At 48.6% G+C, this 15,096-nt stretch overlaps 1 protein-coding gene across 8 annotated transcripts in view; it reads right to left on the bottom strand.

Moving 5' to 3' along the window:
• The window catches only part of ASCC2 (activating signal cointegrator 1 complex subunit 2), a 35,467-nt gene extending 23,316 nt beyond the window's left edge, over nt 1-12,151 (bottom strand). The window contains exons 1-6 of one of the 8 annotated variants that reach the window (XM_031443029.2): nt 12,021-12,151; nt 9,967-10,053; nt 7,982-8,079; nt 2,330-2,488; nt 1,795-1,965; nt 658-787 (exon numbers count right to left, since the gene is read on the bottom strand). In XM_031443029.2, coding sequence (XP_031298889.2) covers nt 658-787; nt 1,795-1,965; nt 2,330-2,488; nt 7,982-8,079; nt 9,967-10,009 — 601 coding nt within the window. In that variant the 5' untranslated portion in view covers nt 10,010-10,053; nt 12,021-12,151. Of the gene's footprint in view, nt 1-657; nt 788-1,794; nt 1,966-2,329; nt 2,489-7,916; nt 7,937-7,981; nt 8,080-9,966; nt 10,054-12,020 lie in introns of those variants that run through there. The other 7 variants (XM_031443030.2, XM_031443037.2, XM_031443033.2 and 4 more) reach the window with 7 other exon arrangements.
• Nucleotides 12,152-15,096: the final 2,945 nt, after the last annotated feature.

Raw genomic sequence — 15,096 nt, 5'->3', positions numbered from 1 at the left:
ACGTAAGAGCCCTCTCTGAACTCTGCCCCACCTGTTCTCAGCATCACTGCAGATCGTGACATTTCCGAGGCAGCCTCAGCATCCCTGAGGCAGGAAGTGGCAAAGGGCAAGAGCTTGAGAGTTGGGCCTAAGTGACATAAATCCCAGCTTGGTCACACAGTAGTCGTGGGCTCTCAGGCAAGTCCCTGACATCTTCACCTCAGTTTCCTTAACCGTCAATGGGGATGATGACGCCACTACCATGGCAGGGCTGCCGTGGGGCTCAGCTGAGATTACCCACGAGGAAGGCCCAGCGGCCTGCCGGGCCCCCAGCGGGCGCTCAGATAAAGGTGAGCTGTCGCTGCTGCTCTTACTCTCATCGCTGAAGCAAACTCCCCTACTCTTTCAGCTGTGTGACATGTTTGGACTCCAATACGAGGACTCCAAGATCCTGGGGGACCCTGTGATACCCACTCTGTCTCCACTCCCCCACCGCCACTTTGTCACTTCTTTCAGTCGACACACCTATCAGTTAAGTCATTTCCAAGCACCACCTGCTGTTGCTGTTAATGCTCTGAACCACCTCCCCATGCTCATCGGGGCGCTGCCTTTGGGACTCCCTCTTTGGCATGGGGGGGGGCATCTCTGTGCCTCCCCCTGGCCCCGGGTCCCACGCACCTATCATCTTCTGCAGCAGCGGGGAGTTGCCTTTGCCAAAGAGCACGCAGAGGTCCAGGATCTTTGGGATATCAAACAGGAAGTTGTTGTAAAGGATTTCTCCAAAAGCAGATGGGGAGATGAAGTGTTCCTAAGGATACAGAAAGGATGAGAGACTTTCCAAAGACCTGCGCATTGTGAAGTAACAGCAAACTCACAAGAAACAACAATCGGGTCCACCAACAGGGGCCTGGCTGACAGACGAAGCTCTGTCCACACCGTGAACATATCTCAGCCTCCTGTGCTGACCTGGAGCAACAGTCACTCTTCATTTTACAGCAAAAAGAAGCAAAAGCACACTTTAAAATCATCAGCTGAGGATTCATTCTAAACTGTTTACGGGTAAATGATAATGATGTCTGGGACTGCTTTAAAACACTCCAAGGGAAAAAAAAATCCTCAGGGAGAGAGAGAAAACAAGATTGGTAAAATGTTGGTAACTGTTGAAGCCGGGTAACGGGTAAATGGGATTCATTATACTTTTGTGTATATTTGAAAATGTCCATGCTAACAAGTTAGGAAAAAAAAAAAGCAAGAAACTATTTTTAAAAGAAATATGGACACAGACATGCGGGCACACACACATACACACACATGCACACACAGTATTGAAAAGAAAAAAGTTCCCTGAAGGAACACACAGCTTAACAGTGGTTATTCTGAGAGGAGGGCATTTTGTGGGTGACTTTCATTATCTACAAAATACCTCCGTAATGTTTGAGTTCCTTAGAGGCAGAATTATTATTTTTAAAATCGAGAGAGGAAAAGGTAAAGGTTTTTAAAAAGCACATACTAGTTCCTTTTAAAAATCATAAGCAATGTTTTCTCGCCCTGACGCATGAGGAAAGGCAGAGTCACACGTCACCTGGCCCAGGGCCCTCGGCTCCCGTTGATGGAAACACCGGGTGTAACGCAGGCGACCCGGGGACTGAGAGGATAAGGGAGGTGGCACAGATTTCTTCCCCAACAGTGGGAACAAAAGCAGAGAGGAGACAAAGAGGAAACTGGATACTTCCAGAGCCTTCCTTCCTAGGGGTGAGAGCCCGGCACAGAGGCGTCAGGTGTCACTGGCGACCTGTCATGGGATCAGGGGCTTACTTTGGATTCTTTGTGAGTGGACATGCGGAGGAAGGTGAGAAAAACACTTCGGTGCAGGCGCTTCTGCATGTCAACAACCTCAGGGGCCGGGGCCACCCACTCGTCGAACTTCCGGGGGACATAGCGCAGGTAGGAGTCCAGGCACTTCTGCAGGGTCTCGTCGAAGATGACCTAAGCCAGGCGACAGAGGAGAGGGGGATCAGTCACTGAGGCCCCAGGGCTTGAGGGTGGATGGTGCAGGGGCTCCCGGCCCATCAGCCCTGGCCTGGGGCAAACACTCCAACCCCAAGGGACCAAGGAGGTATGAATGAGCCGAGGGCTAAACACGAGTTTCTAACAATGACATGTTGGAAGGTGTTGTGTAAATGTCATTAAGATTATGATACAAGACAGAGCAATCCAAACCACAATTTGCTGTTAAGGATCCAGTGTAAGAAGTAGAGAAAAGAGCATCTCCTGGGGGAGAAAAACAACAGCAACTAACCAACGGCATGTCATGTGCTTTGTCTTAGCATTAATTTTGATAGAATGTTACCTGGCACCAGAATTTATCGTGAGGCAAGGCCAGGAGCCAGTCGAGGTCATTGGCTACGAAGGTGGCGCGTTCCAGGTACTCCTCCACTAGGGCGGGAATGTTGTCTTTAGGGGGCGGTTTGTATAACACAAAATACCGGTCTGCCTTCTGCTCGGGGTGCTACGGATCCAAAAACCACGTGTTAACGTGGCAGAGGTTAGTCAGCGAGGGCCCATTTGCCAACCCACAGCAATGACAACACTTGGCTGTTCCAACCGGTGACCCTCCAAGGAGCTTTGAAGCATAAAGAACCAAGTGTCTCTAACAGAGGGGGCTTGGTTGCATCCAGGGAACACTAGGCGGGCATTAAAAACCATGATTTTTGGAGAATATTTAACGACACAGGGAAAGGTTGAGGGAAGAAAAATAGGACACAAACCTCTCTATTTAATATAACCAGTTTGGGGATTTAAAAAAAAAGTACACATATTTAACACAGTCACACACTAATACATGCTAAAAAAATATGCATGGGGGTGGTGGGGGACAACACCCCAAAGCTAATAGCGGCCATCTCTAGTAGAAGGGATTATGACTTGAATGTCTTTTCCAATTTAAAAATAAATGAGCATCCGTGGGGAGGTTATAGCTCAAGTGGTAGAGCGCATGTTTAGCATGAATGAGGTCCTGGGTTCAATCCCCAGTACCTCCTCTAAGAATAAATCAATGAGTAAACCTAAATACCTCCCCCCACTGAAAAAAATGAGTATGTATTATTTTTTAAATTACTTTAAAAATTATACAAGGGAGGCATGAGCATCTTGTCTTTCAAAAACTCACAACAGTATAGAAAGGTGAGTCACCTAGGACCACACCACCCTCAGTCCCCGTGTCAACCCAGAGGGCATCCTTCAGCATCTGGTGAGCATCCTCATGGAACTTTTCTAAGCACTGACACTAAAATGTACCCATATGAGGCATCTGTTTGGGCCTCTTTACATCTTTCTGACACAAACAGTATCATACTGTACATATTATTGTGCTGTCTCCTTTTTATAATCAGAAAAAAAACCCTCAGTAATTTTTTTTTTTGAAAGATGCTAATCACGTAATTGCAGGTCTCGGCTTAGCATCACAAGTTCTCTCTCCCAACCCTTACCTTGCCATGAACAACTCTTACTTTGTTCATCATAAAGAAGAGAAGTGTTCTTCTCTGACTACAGAAGAGCTGCTTTCTCTGGGGGAGGTGGTAGCGGGAGGAAGGCCGGGCTACATCTCAGCTGTTATCAACCACAGTCCACCCACTTCCAGGGCTGTCAGTCCAGGGGGACAGGAAAACCACCACTGACTGATCAGTTTTCTTGAGAACCACCTATGCCTCCCGACTGCCTAACGCAGGTCTGCAAACTGTGGAGTCTTTGAGTCCCACATGATTCCTTGGGGAGCACCTTTCGGGTGGGTCTTCAGGATCCCTCCCATTTACATCAGAATTTATACCATCAGGTTCCAGGTCTAACTCTTAGGAAAAGTGAATCCTGATGACTGAAACAAGTTCAAAACCTCTCTCTAATGCCTAACTTCATCCCCTTGGTTTCCAAGTTCCCCTCCTTCCTCCATCTGTTGACACCTCACCTCTTAGGTCACTTCTCAGGCCAGCCTACTCACTGCTCCTGACTCACCCAACACATACACACACATACACAGCCCTGAGACTCTACCTTCCTGCAATCTGACAAACAGTTACTGGCGCCCTGCTGTGCCAGGTGTGGGGATGCACATCCGAGGGCTGCCAGAGCCCATTCCCCAGGGGGAGGATGCACATCTCAGCCAACAAGTGAGCACAACGCAGACAGCTCAAACCTGGCAGAGGGACTGTGGGAGTGCACCAGGTGGTCAACTGCGCCAGCAGGACAAAGCTTCCCAGAGCAGGCAGCAACTGAGCTGGGCCTTGGAGGATGAGAAGGATTTTTAGATGGAAGACACAGTATTTTCATGGAGGCCATTAAAAAAAAAAGGGCATGGAGTGCACCGGGCAGTGGGAGATGGGTTTGGAGGGAGAGATGCTGGAATGATGATAATAAAAGCCACCACTTGCTGAGGACCTGCCCCATGTTGGCTGCTGAGCAGGCATGTCCCACAGCCAATTTCTTTTTTATCTACAACTATTTCAAAGGGAGATCGTATTCTCCCCACTCGACAGAGGAGGAAACCAAGACTCAGTCAGATTCAGGAACTCTGCCAAGGTCACAGAGCTAAGGAGGCAACTGAGGCAGGATTTAAACCAAAGCTTACCCTGCGGACCTACTAAATGACCTGCAGAACCACGTGCCACCCTGGTCTCACTGCTCGTCCTTCTGACCCCAGCTCCGACCTCACCTCCTCCAGGAAGCCTCCCAACTCCCACCCCGACTAGGCTAGGGGTTCACCAGTGTTTCTACCAACTGTAGCACTTGCTAAACTGCATCAGAAGTGCTTTCAGATATGTAGTTGCTGTGGGCGGGGAGAGCGGACAGGAGAGACTATGGAGGGGCACAAGGACACCTTGGGGAGTGGCAGAGATGTCTGTTATTTTGATTATGGTGATGGTTTCCTGGGTGTATACAGGTGTCAAAACCAATCAAACTGTATAACTTCAAATATGCGCAGTTTATTGTCCTTCAATGATACCCCAATAAAGTTATATAAAAGGGAGGGCCTGCCTTCTCTGTCTCTGCCACTACCCTGTGGGTCTCTGCAGGGAGTCTGAGCCTTGCTCGCCACAGCATTTCCAGTCCGGAGAACAGTGCTTGGCATCGAGCAGACCCTCTGGATACATTTGCTGGTTGAACAAAGGAACGAACAGAGGCAATGAAGGACTAGACCCTGCCCAGGTTTCTGAAGGACTTGAATGCCACATTCGAGATTGGGGACGTTGTTCTGTAGGCAGTGGGGACTGTGGAAGGTTCCAGGGCAAAGAGCAGTAGGCTCCAGCGGCATCTTCCACCCTTCAAGTCTGGCGTAGGTCCAACTTGCTCCAAGAAGCTTTCTGAACATTCTCTGCCCATCAAACTTCTGTTCTGTTTATCTCGATGAGAAACTATTTTGTACTGTTCTCCAAATGCTCCACTTCAACGAGCCTTGTCTTTCTCAGGAGCTCATTCACCCATTTTGGCCCCAGACTTGATTTCTTTTGGCTTCTCAATAGCAAGTTTGCGTGTCTGCACGGTAACTAGCCAATAAATATCAGCTTCAGCTGTCCCTCTGCAAAGGCAGCATGATGGCTGTCCCTTTGCTAGAGATCTTCTCCCAAACTGGGGCTAAAGAGACAAATACACGGTGGGTGCATATCTCAGGACAATCTTTCAGGAGCTTCCGGGGACCTGCAGCCCGGGCGACAAGACAGCTCCTCAGTTGGACAGCTGCCATCCTCAGCTCATCCCTCTCCCTGCCCTCCACCCCATTCTTAATGCTGCTGTCACTGTCATAGCCACCATCACCATATGCTCAGTATGTTCTAGCCACAGTGCTAATTCACACACATCTCATTTAATCCTCACAACCACCCCACAACACTAATTCTTGTTACCCTTTTTGGATCCTGAGGCTTAGAGAGGTTAAGTAACTTGCCCAAAGTGACACGGTCAAGAATGTGTGAGATTAAACACAGAGCTGGGCTCCTTAGCTCTGTGATACCACTTCCACCCCCAGTGACCAGAGGTTGGTGTAGGAGTCAGGCTCTCAGGACTCCAGGACAGGATACTCAGGTCCTCCTGCCAGGCCCACCCTCCTCCCACTGCCCTGCCCGGCCAGTGCTTCTTCATCCTTCAATTCCCAGTTCAGGATCCCCCTCCTACACGAAGGCTTCCCGGGGGCATGTGCCCTCCGCCCCTCAAGACCTCCCTGTGCCCACATACCCCGTTGGTCTGGACAGCGGCCTGGGCCCTCAGCTCACGTGGCAGCTGGGACTTTCCTCCATCACAATCCTGAGCACACCGCAGAGATTCTACCAGTCTGCTTCTCTCTCGGCCCATGGGACCCTCAAGGGCAAGAATCACGTCTTTCCTCTTTGTGGCTCTAGTGTCCGTCACAAAGCCAGGCTGGGGTCCTTGACTTGTTTACTGAATGTCTCCAGAGAGCCTGCTATGTACCTGGCACTGGAAAACCAGAGTGAAGGGAAGGGACCAGGTCCCTGCTCCCACAGAGCCCACAGCCTGGCAGCCCAGGTATCTAGCACACGAGGAAAGGGCTGAGGTGGGAAATCAGACTCAAGGAACCAGTCTCTACCAGCACCACCCAAAAGAACTTCTGCAAAGATGGAACTGCTCCACACCTGGCTCGTGCTGGCCAATACAGTAGGCTCTCACCATATGGGGCTATTTTAATTTAAATCAACTAAATTAAAAGTCCAGTTCCTCGATTGAAATATCCACAATTCCAAGAGTTCAATCACTATCTGTGGTGAACGGCTAATGTATTAGACAGAACAGTTCTTGATTTTCTGATAAATATCCTCCTTACATAAAAAGGTTATGAACACGAGGATATATTGAACAACACAGGGAATAGAGCCAACATCTTATAATAGCTAAAGATGGAATGTAACCTCTCAAATTGTGAATCACTATGTTATACATCTGAAACATACAACATTGGACATCACCTATACCTCAATTAAAAAAAAAACTATGAAAAAGGAACAGGAGGCTTCACAGCAGAAAGGTTAAGGGCACAGGCTCTTGGGGCATCCTAGCTGGGTTCCCATCATGGCCCCCCTAATTGTCTAGCTTTGTGACCTTGAACTCTTAGTTTCCTCATCTGTAAAATGGGGACCACCAAAATGCCTACTCACAGGGCTGCAGTGCAGCTTAAATGAGATAACTCAGGTAAAGGGTTTAGAAAGGTCTGGCCCAGAGCGAGTGCTCTGTAAATATTAAGTACTATTATTAGAGGGTGGTTACAAAGTAATAGGAAGCCATCCAGAAAGCAGGAAATAAAACATCAAGCTCTTGTTTCCCACGAATTTACTCAAGCCCCTAGAAAAGACTTCCTCCCACCTTGTTTAATTAAGCTCATATGGTTGGGAAAACAGGAAGGGGGAAAGGGGACTCCAGGCCCCGCATCTGTCTCCTTTAGCAGCCTGGCACCTCTCCGTGCCTCTAATCTCTCCAAGGCTAGTAACTGGCATGCTCATGGCCTCCTTCATTTTCAGTCTCACGAGCCCTGCCGAATCTGTCTGTGGTGCTTCTTGGCTGGTTGAGAGGAAAGACAGCCTTACCTCTCAAGTGAGTGTTCCCGCTGAAGCGGATAGCAGCTGAGAGAGCTCTGAAAAAGGCCCATCTGAAACCTGAACACCTCCCAAAGGGTCCAATCCCCAGACCCGGCTTTGGGCTGGATCCAAGGCCAGGCCAGCTCTGGCTGAGTCAGAACTGCCATCAGAGTTTGATTCAAACTGAAATGCCCGGTAGGGAAGGTGTGGGGCGGTGGCATGGAAAATCCTACTCAAATTCAAGCTGCTGCTTGGAAAGGAAACTTCTACACCCCGCCTGGGAGCACCTGGTAGTACCCCAGCTACCGAATTACAGACTGTGGCCCTCGGGTCATTTCTAGAACAGATGAAGAAGGAATTTACTTTTTTTCTTCTGAAATTGCAAGAATGATAATATCAGGCTGCACGGCCTCAAGGCACTGGCTCACCAGCGCTGGTGAAGTCCTCAGCTTCCCTGTCTTCAGGTCCTTGTGGGTGATCTGGAGTTGGTCCAGGGGCAGAGCGGGCATTGTGCTGCGTGGCCCTCCTGAAAGGAAGAGGGATGGGAAGAAAAGGGCAGACACAGATGCTCTGGGGGGCAGGGGTCTGCTCTGGGGCTGATCGCAGAGCCAGAGAGAGGCTTCAACCTCTGGCCTCAGGGTGGTTCCCAATGCTGGCCTCAAAGGCCTGGTTCAACCACCTACTAATCTAGACCAAAGTGATTTTTTTTTTTTTGCCTAAAGCAGTAGTTCTCAGCTGAGGAGGAAAATACTCCCAGGTTTGCACCCAATTTGAGAAGTGCTGGTTAAAAGCACCTAGATTATCTTTATTATGGCTCCGGTGCCCTGCCCTCCTTGGCCTGTGAGCTCTGTGAAGACTGCCTGAGCTCTCCTTCTTTTTACCTTTCCTGTGACCAGCACAGAGTCATATCAAATAACTGATGAACCACTGAAATATGAGGACACTTTTCTTACAACTCTAAGCAGATTTTAAGTTTTTTGGGGATTGGAGTCCTGGGTCTTTCCTCACCTGCAGAGGGTGTTACGACTGTACCACCTCTCCAGGCTTCAGGGAAGAAGGACATGGATAGACAGAAGGACCAGGAAGAACAACAGAATTCATGGAAACATGCCAGAGTGAGTGCCTTTCTAGAGAAGCCCAAACTGGACTCAGAGTCAGTGAGTTGCAGACCCCATGTCTCCTGTCTTCCCATCTAGCGCTCTTTCCTCAGTACCACTTGGCCTGACCCACAGGAGGGACATGCATATGATGCAGTTGAATCGTGGAATACAAGTGACTTAGGCCCCTGAAGACAAGCCATAAAAGGTCAGCACAGCTTCAGTGACCACATGAAGACACATCAAGGCTAGGATGAGGAAACCATCACTTCCGGAGCCCTCACAGAGCCCACATCTCAGATAACAGGCCAGGCCCTGGTGTTATGAAGACAGACTGATAAGGCGGGTTCTTTGCCCTGGGGAGGGGGTGGGCTTCTGATCCAATAATAATAATGACAACAGCAGCAGCAGGAAACTGCTTCTCAGGGGCCGGTACACTTCTAAGTGCTTTTCTCAGCATTAACTTGCTTTACACACGTTAATATATTAATGTATTAATGCTCATAACAACTCTAAGGTTGGTCCTGTTATTACTCTCATTTTATCAATGAGGAAACAGATGCTCGGAGAAGATAAGAAACTTGCCCTAGGTCTCCCCATTAGTGGTTGGTGAAGCAGGCTGGCTTTTAACCATTCGCTGTACTGACTCTAGTGCAGTTGAGCCTATAGGGAGGGTGGCTGTCAAAAAAGCATTTCTAGAGGAGAGCCTAAAGGATCAGGAGAGCCAGAGTTGAGTCTTGATAGTGGACAATGGGCAGGGAAAAAGGGTGTCCCAGGCAGAAGAAACAGCAGGAGCAAAGGTAGGGAGGTGGGAGGCAGCTTCGTACACAAGGAACCTTGGGTCAGGGGCTGCTCTAAAGGCTGTGAAGATATCCACCTTCACCTGGGATGTAAAGAGAGGATCAGTCTGTCTAGTCCTCAAGGCCTGTTCCAAGGTCAGACCTGCACAGGAGGTAGTCCGAAAAAAATCATGGGGCAAAGTAATGAAAGGGCCTTGGAGTAAAGTTTTCATCTTTTATCTTTGCAAAAAGTAGATAATACCATCTGTTGCCTGCACATTATTTCTAATCAAGTTACTGTCTTACCAGCTTCTCACAACAACACAGTTAAGGATGAGAAGGCTTATTATGCTCAGATGTCCAAAGAGGGACCCTGATTTGCTCAAGGCAAATGTATGAGTGGCCAAGTTGAAACTGAAGCCCAGCTCTCGTGCCTTGGCACCTAGATCTCTTGGGCTGAACAAGCTAAAAATACTTCTTTCCTAATCCCCCAGGGATCTGGGGGGAGGTAGCTGGAAATATCAGTGGTCGGCTCACCAGCGCAGACATCTAAATGACTCACAGGCCCAGTCCTTTCCATGCTCACCTTCCAGAGACGGCAGTGGGAGAGTCCAGTGTGGGGACCTAGGATAGGGAAAGAGTCATAAGCAGGAGACGTCTCTCCATCCGTATGATTTTAGGCTCCAGAGTCCAGGCCTCAACAGGTAGAGACAGCACTTGCTTTCGTCCAAGCCAGTGCCTGTCAGGACAGTTCAGACCCAGGCTGGTGTGGTCATTGAAAGAGAAGTTTATAGTTCTACAGTTTGGGTTCAAATCTTGGCTCCACATTTCCCTACCCATGTTGAGACCCTGAGACAGTTCCTTAACTTCTCTAAGCCTTGACTGCCTCATCTGTAAAATCAGGATAATGACAGTACATCATCCCTCAGGACTGACGTGAGAAGTAACCAGTGCTAAGTGTTCAACACAGTACTTGGCATGTACTAAGCACTCGGTAAAGTTGACTTCTTGCTATTATTCAAGTCCCAACCATAGGCAGAGCACTTCCTCAATTTCTAAGCAAACACTAACCGAATACATCCTAGGTCCCAGGCATGTAAATGACTATCATTTGGTGTAGTTAGACTTGTAACTGGAAATTTCCAAAACAAGCACAGCAGAGAAAGGGAGGGTGTCACAGAAAAGGTGACCTATAATCTGGCTGTAGAAGGACAGGATGAAAAGATGGCAAGGAAGGGTATTCCAAGCAAAGAGCAAGCATGAGCAAAAGCTCAGAGCCCATGGCCTTGAAGAGGGAGACATTTGGTATGGAAAACACAAGGTCAGGGAAGTGGTGACAGAAGTGGAGAGACAAGGTTGGATAGGAAAGATGGAGCCATTTTAAAAAGAGCCTTGAATGCTATGCTGAAGATTTTAGCGTCTCATCTGAAGGCAGTGAGTGGTCATTTAAGCAGAGGAGAGACATGATCAGAGAGAGAAGATAATAACCTGGTGGCAGGAGAAGCCTCCTATGAAACACTGGAGAGCAATAACTATGTTAATTCTCTAACTCATCCAGTCAAAGATTTTTTTGAGTACCTACTATGTGCCAGGCACTGAAGCCTGGAGAATACTAAGTTGGGCAAATAACAGATCTGATTCTGGCCCTTCATAGAGCTTATAGTCTTTACGGTTAAGACAGATATGAACCAAATAGCCATACAAACAAGTAAAACCCAATACCGTGAGTATGCTATGCAGGTAGGTCCATGGAGGTATGACAGCATTTAACAGGGACAACTGACTTGAAGGAGAGAGGATGTCAAGAAGATTTGAGTTTTCATCTAAAGTATGAGTAGAAAAAAAAACTAGGCAAAGACTGGACTGTAAGTTCCAAAAGGATAATGACAATGATCATGATGGTATCTGTGCCCCACCCTCTACACTGCATCCCCAGTGCCAAGCAGGGCAGCAGAAGCCAAAAGTTAGGAAAGGGCTTTCTTTAGAAGGGGAGCTTGGAGCAGTCACCAATCACAATAAGGCCTGGGAGCATCCCCAGGGCTACTGCTGCCTCAGTTTCTCTGACTGTCTTCACCCCTTCTAGTCTCAATATGACACTCTCCAGAGACCTTTCCAGACAACCCTCTCTAAAATATTCACTCCCTCGGCTACTGTCATCTTTAACTACCTAGTGCATTTATTTGTCGACTCTCTGTCTCCGCCCACTAGACTATACGCTCCAGGAGGCCGAAAGCCTTGTCTGACTCCGTCTGTTTGGATCCTCAGTGCCAAGATCTGTGCCTGGCACGTAGGAGGCCCTAGGCAGATTTGTTGAATGAATGAATGAACCCTGAGTAAATTGAAGCTCGGGGTGAGGGTGGGAGGATCGTGATTCATCCAAGGTCACTCTGGGGCAGAGCCTCCAACCCGAGACTTTCGGCTCCAGAGGCCTGGCCTGGGGGAGGGGAGTTGGGGGCGATTCATGGCCCCTGGGGCAGCGTAAGCCTTGGCCCTGCCATGGAGATCGGGAGGCCAGAGGTCGCGTAAGGCATGGCCACTGCCCCTCTCAGGCCCGATGCCCCACATCCGGCAGGGCCCAGCCACGCACTCACCTCGGCGGCTCCACTGCCGGCGCTGTGCCGCCGCCGCCGCCGTCCACGGTGACAGCTCCCGGAGCGCCGGCACTTCCGGGGTCAAACGGCGATTCCGCAGGCGCAGACAGGAAGCCTCGTCCTGTCCCGCACCCGGAACCAACTGCCGCCGGGAAGCAGAGGCCGGAGCCACGCCCCCAGACTAACTCTCCGCCCCCACTAGGAAATGGCCAGGCTGTAGCCACGCCCACTGTCCACGCCGATCTCTCTTCTGGCTCCAGCAGAGAGGAGGAAAGGTGGGCGGAGAGCAGGTATGGTTCCACCTCTTGGAAAAACCAACTATGGTACCGGGTTCTTAGGATCCCAGGCTTGCACCTCCTTCCTTAACCTTCTCAGTCGTCGTTGTTCAAATTTAATCCAGATAGTTTTAACAAGTCAAAAGTGTAAAGGGGGAGGGTATAGTTAAAGTGGTAGAGCGTATGCTTAGCATGCACGAGGTCCTGGATTCAATCCCCAGTACTCCCTCTAAACATAAACAAACAAACAAACAAACCTAATTACCCCCAACAATAAAAAATAAATACATTTTTAAAAGTGTAAATATGTTGAGCCAAAGAACGCAAAGTAGTATAAACTGCAGTTTTGTTTATAGGAAGTTCTAGGACTGACAAAACTAATGAGGGGCCATGGAGTTAGGATGGTGGTTACCTCTGAGGCTGGTGACTGGGGAGTCATCAAACTGCGCATCTGTGAGTTGTGTATTTTTTTGTATGTATGCAATACAAAAGGATTTTTTTTTAAATCAGGAAGACTGTTTATAGCCATCTTAAGAGCAATATGCAGTTTCCACAGAATGTCTCAAGTGGTGTAGGGTTTCCTAAGCTTAGCTATGCATCAGAATCATCACAGAAAGATAGTTAAAAATATACATCCCTGACTTCATCTCAGTGCCTAGCACACAGTAAAGGTTCAAAAAAACCACCACCATCATTGTCATGAGGGTGTCACAGGAGCCCGTAATGGAGCACACTACCCAGCCCTGGGGTCCAGGTATATTACCCAGCACCCTCCTAGTGCCAGTCCCTGCTGTCTGCACTGGGGCTACAGGGAATGATAGGCACAGTACCTGTCCTCAAGGAGCTTACGAGGTAGAGGGTGGCAAGAAAACCAACGTCTATGAGGCAATGTGACAAATGCAGGATGCTAAGGAAGTAAGGAAATGGACTCTGAACCAGAAATGGGATGAGAGGGGTCAAATACTGTATTTGTTATGTATTCCTGTCTAACACATTACCACAGACTTTGCAGCTTGTATCAACACACATTTACTACCTCACATTTCCTGTGGGTCAGGCATCTGGACAGGGCTGAGCTGGCTCCCCTGCATCAGGGTCTTAATCCTCTGGCAAGTGTGCGTTTGCAGGGCACCCATTGTTGGGGTTTGCTGTTGTGTGGCTCACACAGTGTTCATTTGCTCTATGTTCCCACCAACAGCAGCTTGACTACTCCTCAGAGAACCAGCCTTTCCACCTCAGTCCACATGGAGTAGGACTGAATCTTGACCCAGAGTTGAAGGGTGTACAGCTATACAACAGTTATGTACTGTTGTGCAGCAAACCACCCCAAAACTCAATGGCTTAGAACAATAATAATTATTTACTATCTCATATGGTTTCTGTGGGTTAAGGACTCCAAAGTGGCTTGGCTAGGTAGATCTGGCTCAGGGTCTCTCATGAAGATGCAGTCAGGTGTCAGGACTGCAGTCCTCTAAAGGCTTAATCAAAGCTGAAGAATCCACTGTCAGGTGGGATCCACTCATGTGGTTGGCAAGCTGGTACCGACTATTGGCAAGAGGCCTCGATTCCCCACCACAGGGCTGCTTGAGTATCCCCACAAAGTGCCCCTGGCTTCCTTCAGAGGGAGCAGTCCAAGAGATCACAGCAGAAGCACTATGTCTCTATGACCTGGCCTTGAAAGTCATACGCCATGACTTTAGCCGTATTTCTGTTGGTCACACAGGCCAGTTGGTTCAGTGTGGGAGGGGACTGCACAAGGGCATGAATATCAGAAGGCAAGATCACTGGGGGCCATCTTGGAAAGTGTCTACCACATTGATCTAGGATGAGTCTGGCAAGCAGCATATTCCAAACCCTCGGCCACAGTGACTGGCTCAAGAATAGATATATGACCCAAACCTGTACCTAATTCTGGGATCTTTATTGGAGTCAAGAAGAAGGAAAAGCTCTCTTTCTGATGAGATTGCTGGCAGTAAGAATGAGTGAAGCCTGGAGCTGCCAGAGGCCACTACCTGGAACCTAGGAATGAAGCCCACACAAAGGAAAGCAGAGCTGAGAAAAGAAATGACAAGCAGCAAGCGGAGAATGAAAGAAGGTGATGACATCTTTTGGTCCCTGCATCCAGGTGCACCTGAATTCAGATACCCCTAGACTTTTCTCATTCATGCTTTATCTAAGCCATTTTGAGTTGGGTTTCTGTCCTAACATAACTTGTGGATGCCAAGCCCTTCTTATATCTAATTTATCGGTCTTTCCAAAAGATTATGACTGGTACCCACTGTGACAAGAGGGTGAAGTTGCTAACTGTTTAAGCGCATGACCAGGAGTTCCTGGCAGTACAAGTCACTACATAGAAATAGGGAGATGGTGTTGCAGAAAAACGTGTTAAAGCTTGGTATTACAGCTCAGTTGTGACAGCAACCTGGATCCAGGCAAGAAACCAAGCAGCACTAGGAGAATTGGAGAACTCAGGTTTATTACACCAGCCAGCAGGCCCAGAGGAGTTAACACTCCAAGCTCTGGACCCTGTCTGTAGGTTTACACAGGCTTTTATAGGCTGCCAGTTTACACTTTGCAGCACCATATGCAAATAAGATATAACAAAAATTGACTAATTAGAAACAGGCTTTGTAGAAATGAACCAGTCGGGAGGGAGAGAAATAACCAGTCAGGAGTGAGGGAAATGGACCAATCAGGAGTGGGCTCCACTTTCCTAGAAGCTACCCATTTCAGAGGCAAAAAGTAAGATAAAGCCCCTGGGCCAGGGAACCAGATGGTGCTGGCAGGAGAGTAGTGGCCCT

The sequence above is a fragment of the Camelus dromedarius genome, chromosome 31 (assembly GCF_036321535.1).
Source record: "Camelus dromedarius isolate mCamDro1 chromosome 31, mCamDro1.pat, whole genome shotgun sequence".
Lineage (NCBI taxonomy): Eukaryota > Metazoa > Chordata > Mammalia > Artiodactyla > Camelidae > Camelus > Camelus dromedarius.
Note: the sequence above shows the minus strand (reverse complement) of the source record. Positions and strands in the feature narration are given on the sequence as shown.